Source organism: Canis lupus, chromosome 7, assembly GCF_048164855.1.
Source record: "Canis lupus baileyi chromosome 7, mCanLup2.hap1, whole genome shotgun sequence".
Taxonomy (NCBI): Eukaryota; Metazoa; Chordata; class Mammalia; order Carnivora; family Canidae; genus Canis; species Canis lupus.
The window spans coordinates 57,753,501-57,766,652 of record NC_132844.1 but is presented as its reverse complement, the minus strand read 5'-3'; the positions used below and the strand labels follow the sequence as shown (position 1 = coordinate 57,766,652).

At 36.0% G+C, this 13,152-nt stretch overlaps 1 protein-coding gene across 7 annotated transcripts in view; it reads right to left on the bottom strand.

Moving 5' to 3' along the window:
• CYP39A1 (cytochrome P450 family 39 subfamily A member 1) overlaps window positions 1-13,152 on the bottom strand; it is a 90,211-nt gene that overhangs the window by 67,545 nt on the left and 9,514 nt on the right. For 3 of the 7 annotated variants that reach the window (XM_072832768.1, XM_072832766.1, XM_072832769.1), the window contains 5 exons: window positions 9,142-9,277; window positions 6,446-6,620; window positions 6,062-6,196; window positions 4,969-5,118; window positions 3,936-4,029 (listed from right to left, as the gene is read on the bottom strand). In XM_072832768.1, the coding sequence (XP_072688869.1) occupies window positions 3,936-4,029; window positions 4,969-5,118; window positions 6,062-6,196; window positions 6,446-6,620; window positions 9,142-9,250 (663 nt within the window). In that variant the 5' untranslated portion in view covers window positions 9,251-9,277. Of the gene's footprint in view, window positions 1-3,935; window positions 4,030-4,968; window positions 5,119-6,061; window positions 6,197-6,445; window positions 6,621-8,694; window positions 8,835-9,141; window positions 9,278-13,152 lie in introns of those variants that run through there. The other 4 variants (XM_072832770.1, XM_072832767.1, XM_072832771.1 and 1 more) reach the window with 3 other exon arrangements.

Genomic DNA, 13,152 nt, shown 5'->3' with positions numbered 1-13,152 from the left:
GCTGTACCAGTCTACAAATAAGCCCATCAAAGGCATCCTTCATTTCTGTTACAGTGTTTATTATATATAGGATTTGATTTTGGTTCATTCTTAGGATTTCCATCTCTCTGGTTATACTGTCCACCTGTTCTGGCATGCTGTCCACTTTATGCATTAGAGCCCTTGGCATATTAATCACAGTCGTTTTAAAGTCCTAGTCTGATAATTCTAATGTTGGCCTGTTCAGCTTTCTACTTGTTGTTAGGATGGAGTGGCAACTTCCAAGATCCTTATGTGTGGAACCAGAACCTGGCTTAGTTGTTCAAGGCCCGGGCAACTTTGGACCAGTTACTTTAAGCTCTGTGTCTCCATTTTGTCATCTATAAAATAGTTATAACATAGTACCTACCTCATAGGATTGTTGTGAGAATTAAATCAGTTATCACCTATAAAGTGCTTAACACAAAACTCAGTACATATAATCATTTGGACAAATTTTGTAAATAAACCCCTGGGTTTAGGAAAATGCAAGCAATATAGAAACAAAGATATCTGGAACATTCCAGAGAAAACCCTTCCCTCATTTGCCATGAAGATTCTTAGCCTATATACCGCGGAGAAAGCACTGCCACACCAGGATAGAGTATAAATACCACAATATGCAGAGAACAGGTATTTGACTAGAATGGCACCAATCAAGATCAGAGCCCCATCCAAAGCTACCTAGGATTTTCCTCAGGTCATCACACAAATTCCATGAAAGCCTTCTTTTCACTGGGAGGTTTTCCAGTCATGCTTTTGTCAATAGTCATTCCCCATCATGGGGAAGAAATTCAGACACTGTAACATTTTCATTAAGTTACTCATGTATGTTGAATCTTAAATAACTTGGGTTAGGTGATAAAAATAATGGTAGCTAATGTCTAGTATTTGCTTGCTAAGGTAAATACTATTTTAAGTGCTTTACAAGTATTTAACCATTTATTCCTCACCACAATTTGAAGAAGTAGATACTATTATCACCTTCACCATTTTACATTTGAGGAAACTGAAGCACAATTAAGTTAGGGAACTTTGCCAGGGACAGGTAGCTTTTCTGTGGTTGAGCTGGGATTCAAACCCTGTGAGCCTGGCCCTGGCTCCAGAGCCCACACTCTTAGCTCCTGTACTATCCTGCCCCATGAGAGATACAGTCCACAACTCTCCTGGATTAGGGATTAAGAGAACTGTATTGTACCATCACGAAGGAGTTTTGCTTCAGATATTATAAGAATTAACTATTAAATCATTATCGGGGCACCTGGGTGGCTCAGTGGTTGAGCGTCTGCCTTCACCTCAGTGTGTAATCCTTGGGCCCTGGGATCGATTCCTACATTGGGCTCCTTGCAGGGAGCCTGCTTCTCCCTCTGTCTATGTCTCTGCCTCTCTCTGTGTCTCTCATGAATAAATAAATATAATCTTTAAAAAATAAATAAACTGGATCACTATCAGAGAAAATACATGATGAGAGTTACTTACAAAGGCATGTAATGTTTTAAAAGTGATTAACCACTCTAATCCTCAGCTTTCTGGTTTTAATAAGCTCCAGTTTTCCGGGTATTAGAGTTGTTGTGAAAAGTAAATGAGTCATGAATTTGTGAAATGTGTAATACTAGGCCTAGCACAGAGTAAGCTCTCCATAAACATTAGTGATGTCTTATTGTTTTTGTAACAATGGATTAGCAAAATTATAAATTATTTAAGTATAAATTTTATTTATGGCTAGTTTTTATCATACAACGTAAATTGGTACAACACAAAATTTATATCTCATGGAAAATCCTATACATGGATTTCACCCTTTGGATATGCTATTCTGTAGATGAAATCTTAATTTTATTATTATTATTATTAATTTTAAAGATTTTATTTATTTATTCATGAGAGACACAGAGAGAGAGAGAGAGGCAGAGACACAGGCAGAGGGAGAAGCAGGCTCCATGCAGGGAGCCCGACGTGGGACTCGGTCCCAGGACTCCAGGATCACGCCCCGGGCCAAAGGCAGGCGTTAAACTGCTGTGCTACCCAGGGATCCCGAAATCCTAATTTTAAATGAAAATACTAGCTTAATACATATATAGAATAATGAGGGAGAAATTATCACACTTAATGTTTATAATTTGATAAAATGTGTAATATTTCCAAAAAACAAAAACTTCTTCCAGTCTTCTGCTTAACTAGGCCATTGAAATCTACTTACACAGTAGAAGACAACAGAATCTTTTATTTTCTTCTTAGAACGCATTTAAAAAAAATGGGTACAAAACACAAGCTCAGTGTGAACACTGCTGGAAGAAACAGAAGTGATACACAAGAAAGTGAAAACTGCTCATGAATGATCAAACTGAGTTCTACCCCAAAGTCTTAAGCATTGGATTAGCTTCAGCAAACTCCAAAATCTGTCTTTACTCAAATATAGAGTTAGAGTACATATGATCAAAAATGACTCATTTTTTCACAGTAGGAAAAAGAAATGCTACTCTAGAAGTACTGTCAGTGGAAGGTTTTAGCTGGGACATTAAAAACCCTGTTTGCTAGGCCCATAGATTACAGATCTAGCTGGGATCAGCTTTTATACTCATCTTTACCCCTAATCCTGAAAAATTATGCAAGTGAAAATGTGTTCATCTGGGTCTGTTTATAAAATAGAACCTTTAGATGAAACATTTATCAATGAAGGGCATTCCAGAATATCTTTCTATTCCCTTTAGTTAGGGAGATACCTAACCATTCACACATCCCTTTTGTCCTAAAGTTATCTTCCTCTCCAGTGTTAGAGTTGCTCATGAAAACTTTTGCTATAATAATGTAAAGTAAGCCAAGAAAAATGTTTGATACTATGTATAAATAATAAAAGGTCTTATTTTTAATGATAACCACATGGTATAAACTGTTAGGTAGTCCTCACTACTCTCTAACTGCTTCACAAATATTAACTCATTTAATCTCACATTCTATGAGGTAGGTGTAGAACCTGAGTGAAGAGGCAAGGTGCCATGCCCAAGGTCATGTGACTGGTGACTGGATTTGAGCCTGTGTTCAGACCAAGTGAATCCCAGCCTCTAATGCAGGGAGGTCTGGAGCATCAGGTAGTTTTCAAAAACTCCTAGAGATCCTGATGAGCAGGCAGGGTCGAGAATTTTGCATTATACAAGGATCAGAACCTCCTGGAAGGCCTATGAAACCACAAATTTGGGGTGCCTGGGTGCCTGTGCCTTTGGCTCAGGTCATAATCCCGGGGTCCTGGGATTAAGTACTGCATCAGGTTCCCTGCATGGAGCCTGCTTTTCCCTGTGCCTATGTCTCTGCCTCTCTCTCTATGTCTCTCATGAATAAATAAATAAAATCTTAAAAAAAAAAAATAAAAGAAACCACAGATTGGTAGGCTCTACCCCAGAGTTTCCAATTGAGTGGTCCCCAGGCAATGCTGGTACCATTGGTCTAGGAACCACACCTGAAGAACCAGAGCTAGGACACTTGGGACAGTGGCTTCCAATGTATTGCTTTTTAAATTATACCTTACTATCTCCTTTTATTTGGAGACAGAAATAATTAGTGGTAATAGCATCAAGAACAAAGTCTATTTTGCAGAACTCTGTTATCCTTGTCTAATGAGCCATAACTCCCACCTGTCACTGTTGACAAACCTGTATAATATTTAAATCAATAAAAACTTCAACACCTTGTTATATGTTGTTGTCTAGAGTCTTAGTTTTTCCTTATGTGGAAGACCATCAATACCTACTTCATTTTTGGGAGGCTGTTTAATAGAATAATGTATGCAAACATCTAACACAGTACTTGACACAAAAATGTTACCTAAATAATCTCATGATTTTTAGCAAAAAAAAAATTGATCATAACTTATTACTGTTTTCATCCCATATATTTTAGCAAAAAAGCTAAGGTATACTTACCATGGAATTATCTTTTGCAGATTTGTATGTTTTTATATCTGGAATGTTTTTCTCAAAAAGTGCTAAAAGCCACTTTTTGGATTTTGACCAGTTTCTAGGTGAGAAAAAAAAAAATATGTGCATAAATGGATTTGAAAGCACTTCAGGAGAAACAGGTCATGACATTAAAGGGGAGAATATGGAATTATAATTATTTCTCCAAATTTCTTCTTCAGTTTTTCTAGAATTTCATGCAAGGTCTACCTTCAGACTTATTAGTCCACAAGGAAAATCGAGGGAGCAAGGCAGCCACATCTTAGTGGGGTTTTTTTTGTTTTGTTTGTTTGTCTTTGCAAATAAATGTTTGAATTCTTCTGCGATTGGCATTGAATAAAAAGCAAAAACAAACAAACAAAACAGATCCCAGGACCTGTTTGTTCTACCTTTACTCTGGCTATTTATCTGTTGCTGGAGGATGAAAATTAGCACAGAGACCCCGTGCTGGCTTAAGCCAGGTAAAGCAAACTAGCTATGATCTTTTTAATATTTTCTGACCAGTCACTACTGCAGAGCAACTGCTAAGACATTTAAAAATCATGTGTTATTTTGCATTGGAACCACTGAGCCAATTCTGAAAAATACATTTGACCACACCTCCTTTTGCCCTAGAGAAAACAAGGACCACAATGTTTGACTCTTAAGACTGTTCAGACTTGATGGTTTAGCAGGGTTCCAAACTACAGCAATGAATGTGGTAATATTAAGGAGTAAATGGGATAAAAGCCCCCAAAAGAAATTGTTTCATTCTCATATCTTCTCTCTCTATCTCATTTTTGCTCCTCAAAATAAGAAAGGGAAAAAAGAAGTAATACATCTTTCTTCTTTGGTTCCTCCATCAAGTCACACACACCCCCAAAACAAACTGGTCATTAAGAAGGAGCGTCTATCTCTTCCATGTGGATGCTGTTCTACTTAGGACAGGGGAATACAAGATGTGTATGAATTGCTGGGAGGAGCTTGGTCAGTGAATTAATTATAGGGAAGAGCTCTCTACCTTAGGAGACATTCTGGCATCTGGGACCCGTACTCAAAACCTTCATCGTAAGCTTGAAAATGCTGATAGAACTCCCTGATTTTTCCCTCATTTCTGGGAAACAAACCTTTTTTAAAGAGCATATTCATTGTAACTGGATAAAGGAGATTCCTACAAAGATAAAAAACAAATAGAAAGTCAGACTCAATGACTGAAGGAGAAAGGCAAAGGATACAAAAAAAGGTATTATTTAATAGCTATATATTAGAGGTAGATTCTTCTGGGAAAGAGTCACTCTTGAAAGGTTTTAATATTTGCTTACTGTGGTCAAGATAACTTAGGGGTAACTGAAATTGTGGTTTATTTATCGGAAGATTTTAAAATGCTTTCTAAACAAGCACTGGTAGATACTGGCAAATATGAGATGATGAGCAGAAACAAATTGATTCAATATAATTTCAAGTACTTATTATTTAGCAAATAATAGCATTTGCTAAGATACAGACTTAGTCTCAAAAGAGAGCCAAAGAGTCAGGGCAATATAGTTACCAAATTTCCTAAGCTCTCACGGGATCCTACAGATTTAAGCTAGTACTGCTAGATACTAAGCAGTATCTGTTAAGTTATAGATACTATAGTTCCTATCATCATTGAGTTTTGCCATAAGTGAGTAAAATGATTACTGTGACATACATAAATTAAAGAATATCAAAGACTGTTAGTATGACCTAGATTAGTAACACTAAGTACTGCTTGTTTCATTTTTATTTACCATCCCTTCCTCATTTGAAATTTTTCAGGATCTCCTTCCCTCAAAGTTTCAAAGATATCCAAGAATTTGCTTGGTTTTGTTGTAGATACTGGGCATGCCAAAAGTTTGGTTGATTGCTGGTTTTTGTTTGTTTGTTTGTTTGTTTTTTCCTCTTTCTCTTCCTGGGCCCCTAACAAAATATTGAATGTTGTTCTTTTTTTATGAGTCTATCTATTGAATCCTGCCTTCAGCATCCCAGTATCCCACTAAGATGGAAAAGTACCTAATTGGTAATTTCAATTTACCAAATCTTCCTATGCATGCGAAGAATTTTTCTCAGGGTTCCTATGCCCAGCACCTTACCATTGCCAGAAAGCTCCAGAACATGAATGAGGCCGCCTGAGTCCCTCCTCTGCCTTATCCTGACTCATCTGTCTCCCAAAATCCCCTCTGGATAGGTTATGTTCTACATGCCATAGAATGGCTGAGGAGAAATTACTGTAAATGGATAGAAATAATTGTATTGGCTTATTGGTTCACCTTCAAATTTGAGTGCTAAAGAAAAGTTGTCTGTTAATTAAAATTTAAAAGGTTAATAAAATCTTTTAATTGCCTAGTTAGATAGACTTCATTAATCCACCATATAAGCTTTAAAGTTAAATGTGTGGGCTTTAATTCCTTTTTATTCCAACCCCCCCCCAAAACAAAAAAACAATAAGATCAAATAATACTAATGCATCTATTTACCTTACTAAGTGGTTCAGCTCCATTGTCCCATGAGTGCCTAAATTCTCCAGTTGCTCATGTAATTCTTCAGTCAGTTGTCCAGTGAATTGATACAGGTTGAAAGTCCCTATTTTCCCTTTCATCATGATATAAAGTTTTTCATGCAGTGCTAAAAAAGTATTCTTTGGAATTGATGCTATAAACAGAGAAAACTATTTTCAAAAGAAGCAACAACTCCCTGAAGCAAACTGTCCATCTATCTCTATCTACTATTACTTGGTCATTAGGGATTAGAGCCAAAGTCCTCCCAGAATCCTCCCAACACTTATATAATCACCTCCTGCAAAGAAGAGTAGGCAAAGATTCAGCCTATCCTATGAGACAGCAGAAGTCTGTAGGGAAATTCACTCTAAGGGGTGATCTACAAATGGGTGATTAAGAGGGTTTCTGGGAAATGCAAACCTAGAGATTTTTCTTTCTATGTTTAAAAGATTTCATTGGCTTCCTAGCCTTAACAAAGTTTAAAAGGCCTTCTCCCATCTTTCCAGTTCTCCAGTGACATTTCCAGGCCCTTCTCCCCCCAAATTTGTATCTCAGATACAGTGTGGTATTTCCAATATTTATATTTATATCTCCCAGCATTTTTACGACATGTTCTATCTGCTCAAAACACTCTTTCCTTGACCAACCTCACCCCATTCCCACACACCTGCAACTAGAAGCCACACATTTCTCCTACTAACTTCTATTTCTCCTTCTACCCCATGAGTAGCTCTGGTTCCACTACCTCCTTTGTGTTAGTGTTCATGTTCCTTCCATGATATACACTCCCACTTGAGTTCAGCTAGTAAGAGTGTAAGTCTTTATAGTCATTATTCTTGTGCCATCTGGTGGCTCAGTCAGTTAAGGTCTGTCTTCAGCTCAGGTCATGATCTCAGGGTCCTGAGATCAAGCCCTGCATCAGGCTCTCTGCTCAGCAAGTAGTCTGCTTCTCTCTCTCCCTCTGCCCCTCTCTGCCACTTATGGTCTCTCTTTCAAATAAATAAAATCTTTTTAAAAACTTATTATTCTTTTATATTTTTCTTTAATCCTGTTTTATTGTCTGCAAAGTAATTTTTTCAAAAACATTTTTTTAATTCAAATCCTATTTGCCAACATATAGTATAACACCCAGTGCTCATCCCATCATGTGCCCTGCTTAGTGCCCATCACCCAGTTACCCCATCCTCCCACCCACCTCCACTTCTGCAAACCTCTGTTTGTTTCCCAGAGTTAGGAGTTTCTCATCGTTTGTCTTCCTCTCTAATTTTTCCCCACTCAGATTTCCCCCTTTCCTATGGTCCCTTTCACTATTTCTTATATTCCACGTATGAATGAAACCATGTAATTGTCTTTCTCTGATTGACTTATTTCACTCAGCATAATACCCTCCAGTTCCATCCATGTCAATGTAATTGGTAGGTATTCATCCTTTCTGATGGCTTTTTTAGTTTTATATTTCAACAGCCTTTTTATGTGTAGATAATATTTTATATAAGTTAATTAAAAATGCTTAGGTTTCCTGAGTATACATCTTCTCTGTAGTAGGGAACTATAAGAGAGGAATGGGAAGCTGGCTCAAGAGCACATATTAACATATTTTGCCTATTAAATAGAAATACTTAAACGGATATCCCCAGAGGAGGCAAAGGTAAAACAACTTGATCACTTCCATGCACCCCTGATAGGTGAGTAAGCTGGCACATTTTTCTGGAGGGATACATGAACTTATAGACCAAGAGCCTTCAAAATTTCAAAATATTTATATTCTTCGATCTGGAATACCCTCGTCTAAATATCAAGAAGCACTAAATTGAGAATTTAACTAACATGTTGTGATTTTCATGCAATCAGGAAGAAATAATCATCATGTTATTCGTCACTGACAGCTTTTAAAACTTTTTTGCTTTAATGGCAAGAGACACATGAGAGGCTACACAAAGATGAACCTAAGAAAGAAGCCAAAAAGGAAACCACGAGAAAAAAAAAAAGCCATAAACAACAGAAGCAAGCACAGACATGGCGAAAGCAAAGAAAAGAATCAGGCACAAAAATGAAAGGACTCCGCATTCTTGGGAGGACAAATGGCCTCAGCACCGCACGTTTGCAGCCTGGGAAGAAATAATGTGGATAGTCACACTGGAAGCATGCTGACAACTACAATCCAGCCAGCAATCTCTGAGGACGGAGAACAAAAGGCCACCAATTACATGAAGCCAAGCCCCACTTACCTTAATGGCCCCATGGAATGTGTCAGGAAATGCCACAGTAAAGGGCTTACTAAGCAGTGGAATTCTACTTTCACTGAGCAGAGTAGCAACATGTGATCAAGCCAAGAGCTATAGCCTGTAGAACACTGTATACACAGCAGCAGAACAGAGTGAATGACATCTTGGGAGCTGTAACAGGATACAGATTCCAAATATTTTCCAAAGTAAACAGCAGTGAGGTAACCTCATCTCTTACATACGTCTAATTAAGACTTAAATGAGGCTTATAATTTGTTTTTCAAAGACCGAACTCATCAGATATTCTTTCTACCTTCTGTCTGAATTTTAAAGAATAAAATAAAGAAGGGGCTGTCAATATTCCTGATAGACGAGTGAGAGTATACTGCTAGCAAAGCTACTCTTGGATTCCAATGTGGTATTTTCAAACTATCTGAAAATATTCTTTACCTGTGCGATAGACGGGATTTTGCACTGCTAGTTCAAAATTCACTTCTTTGGATTTTAGAAACACATTAATTCCCTCTTCTTCAGTAACAAAGGTCATTCGGTTGCCCATAACAAATACTGTAAATATTGGTCCATACTGAAAGAAAACATAAATACAGCTATTAGTAAGCATTTCTAATAAGTTACTGGGCCAAGGGTTATGTGAGAACCCCAGTGCTGAAGTCATCATAAAGATACAAATTATTATGATTATATAATGGTGATTATTTGTAAATTTTGATGGATTCAGCCAAATCTAAATTACGCAAATCATAATTTATTCTGTCCTAATACTTAACTTTCATTTTGATCATTATTTGTTTTAAAGTTTCCTTTCTTATAGTCTAATAATAATAATTGGACATAATTACTAAAAATTATGTCAAACAGTGATATTTGAACACTGTTTCCCAGATATCAACAGGCGTATGACCAACTATAGCTCAATTTTGTCCATGAAAAAGACACAAAACAGCTGACTGATATTACCTTAAATCTGTGGTCACTCAACAATGTCCTGCAATCCTAAAAATTTCTCGAATGTGTTCACTTTTTCACTTTCCAAAATTACTATTTCCCCTGAATACCTGGGTGTTACAAAGCAAAGGCAAGCACATACAGTATGTTGTAGAAGTGGTGCTTATGTGTTAGTTCACAAACATTTCATTTTGAGATAATTATAGAGTAATGTGCAGTTATAAGAAATAATACAAAGCAACCCTATGTATTGATTACTGTTTTCCTTAGTGCTAATATGTTGCAAAACTATCCTACGGTAACAGAACCTCCAATAGTGATAAAGTCAAGGTACAGAATATTTCCATCACCGTGAAATGCCTCATGTTGCCTTTTTATAGTCACATCCATTTTTTCCTCTCATTCCACCTCTTCTATTACCCTTGGCAACTACTAACATGTTCTCCAGTTCTATAACATTGAATTTCAAGAATGCTATACAAATAGAATCATATAGTGTGGAAACTTCTTGGATTAGCATTTTTTTCACCTGGCATAATTCATTGGAGACCCACCCATGTTGCTGATCATTCCTTTACATTTCTGAGTAGTATTCCATAGTATGGATGTACTATAGCTTGTTTCAACATTGTTGAAGGATGTTTGCATTCTTTTCAGTTTGGGACTATCACAGATAAAGTTGCTATAAACATCAATGAACAGGTTTTTGTGTGAACACATATTTTCATTTCTCTAGGCTAACTGCTGACAAGTGGCATTGCTAGGTCATAGCAATAGTAAGGCAGCTCCAAGTTTCTTGTTTAAAGAACTGCCACAGTGCTTTCCAGGGTAGTTGTACCATTTGACATTTCTGCCAGCAATATATGAGTGATCTAGTTTCTCTGTACTCTTACTAGCACCTGAGTGTTGTCACTATTTTTTATTTAGCCATTCTGCTAGGTATGTGGTGATATCTCATTGTGGTTTTCATTTTCATTTGCATATCCTCAACTGGCTAATGATGTTGAACATTTTTCATGTGTTCATTTGCCAGTTTTATATCCTATTAAGTAACTTGTTAATATCATTTGCCATTTCTTTAGTTGACTTTTTTTTTTTTAAATACTGAGTGTGGAGAGTTCTTTATATATCCTAGATAGCAGTCCCTCATCAGATATGTGACTTCCAAATATTTTCTCTCCTGTCTTCCCAGTCTCCTTTTTTTTTTTTTTTTTTTTTGTCTTCCCAGTCCTAACAGGGTCTTTCACAGAGCAAAAGCTTGTAATTTTCATGAGATCCAATTTATCAGCTTTTGTTTTTATGGGTTGTGTCAAGTCTAAAAACATAGTTTTAGTCCCAGATTATTCTTTTTTTTTCTAAGCGTTATGTTTTACATATACATATTGTTTTTATGGGTTGTGTCAAGTCTAAAAACATAGTTTTAGTCCCAGATTATTCTTTTTTTTCCTAAGCATTATGTTTTACATATAAGTTGGTGATCTATTTTGAGTTAATTTTTATTTAAGATGCGAGACTTGTATTTTATTTTGTTTTGGCTAATTGGTGTCTAATTGCTTCACTGCCATTTGTTGAAATGACTATCTTTATTTAAATAAATAGCTTTTGCGCCTGTGTCTAAAATCATTTGGGCATTTAGTGTGTCTATTTCTGGGTACTCAACTCTGTTTCATCGCTCTCTGTATCTATCCCTCCAACTGCATAATCTTGAATACTGGAGCTATGTAATGAGTCTTGAAAATGAGTAGTAATTCTTCCCATTTTATTCTTTTAAAAATTGTCTTAGCTATTCCAGTTCTTTTGCCATTCCATGTAAATTATCAAATAATCTTGTCTATAACTATACTTTACTAGAAATTTGATATAATTTGCACTTAACTTGTATATTTGATTTAGGGAGAATTGACATCTTTACGATGGTTGACTTTTCCAATCCATGAATATGGTATGTCTCTTCATTAATATCTTCAATTTCTTTCATCAATGTTTTGTAGTTTTCAGCATAAAGTTCTATACATGTGCTATTAAATTTATATCTAAATATTTCTTTCTTTTTGAATGACTGTAAGTGGCACTGTATTTTTAACTATCATTTGCACATGTATTTAGTGATACAAATGTTGACTTTGTATTCTGTGACCTTGCTGTATTTTGTGATTAATTCTAGGAGATCTTTTGTAGATTCTTTGAGATTTTCTAAGTAAACAACCACATCATCTGCAAACAGAGACAGTTTTATTTGTTCCTTTCCATATGACTTTTGTTTCTTTTTCTCACTTAATTGCACCCACCAGAACTTTCAGCATTTTGTGGAATAAAAGTGGTGGCAATAGATATCCCTGCTTTGTTCCCAAGCAGAAATGAAGCATTTATTCTTTCACAATTAAGATTACTGTTAGTTGTAAAATTTTTGTAAATTTTCTTTATGAATTTGAAGAAGCCTCTCTCTATTACTACTTTTCTGATAGTTTTTAACAATCACGGATGCATTGTCAAATGCTTTTTCTGTACAAATGTACAACTGTCAAATGCTTTTTCTGTACAAATCAATATGTCCATGTGACTCTTCTTCTCTCACCTATTAGTATGGTGGCTTGCACTAACTGATTTTCAAATATTGGGCCTGTCTTAAATCTCTAGAAGGGACTCATGGGGCCATGGGGGTTATAATCCCTTTCATATATTGCTGGATTTTATTTGCCGGTATTTTGCTGAGGACATTTGCGCCTATATTCATAAGGAATACTGATCTGTAGTTTTCTTTTTTTCTACTGTCTTTATCTGGTTTGTTATCAGGTGACCCTAGCTTCATAAAATAAACAGACATACTCCTTTTCTCCTTTATGGAAGAGATTGTATAAAATTGATGTTAATTCTTCTTTAGACATTTGGCATAATTAATTCTCCAGTGAAACAATCTGGGCCTTAAGATTTTTTAATTCATATTTAAAATTATGAACTCAATTTCCTAAATAATATAGGGTTACTCAAATTATCTATTTCATACTGAATATGGAATACTTGTATTTTGGGGTGAATTTGGTCCATTTCATCTAAGTTGTCAAAGTGCAGGGTTGTTCTAAGTGCACGGTTGCTTACAGTCTTCCCTTACCATCTTTTTGATGCCTGCAGCATATGCCTCATTTTATTCCCAAGATTAATAATTTGTGTCTTTTTTTTCCCTTCTCTTGTGTGAGGTCTTTCAAAATTATTGCTCTTTACAAAGAATTGGTTCTTTCACTGATTTTCTCTATTTTTTTTTTTTTTCTGTTTTCACTTTCATTGATTTCTTTTGAAGTGAAAACAGAAAATATTTCCTTCCTTTTTCTTGTTTGGGGTTTATTTTGCTCTTTTGTGAGGAGGGGATTGACAGAGCAGCTTTATTCATTTCACTCTTAATGCTCCTTTATAATGCAAATACTTAGTGATAATTATGTCTTTCTCCGCACTGCTTTAGCTGTGCTCCCTCTCCAAACTGATAGGTTGTGTTTTTATTTT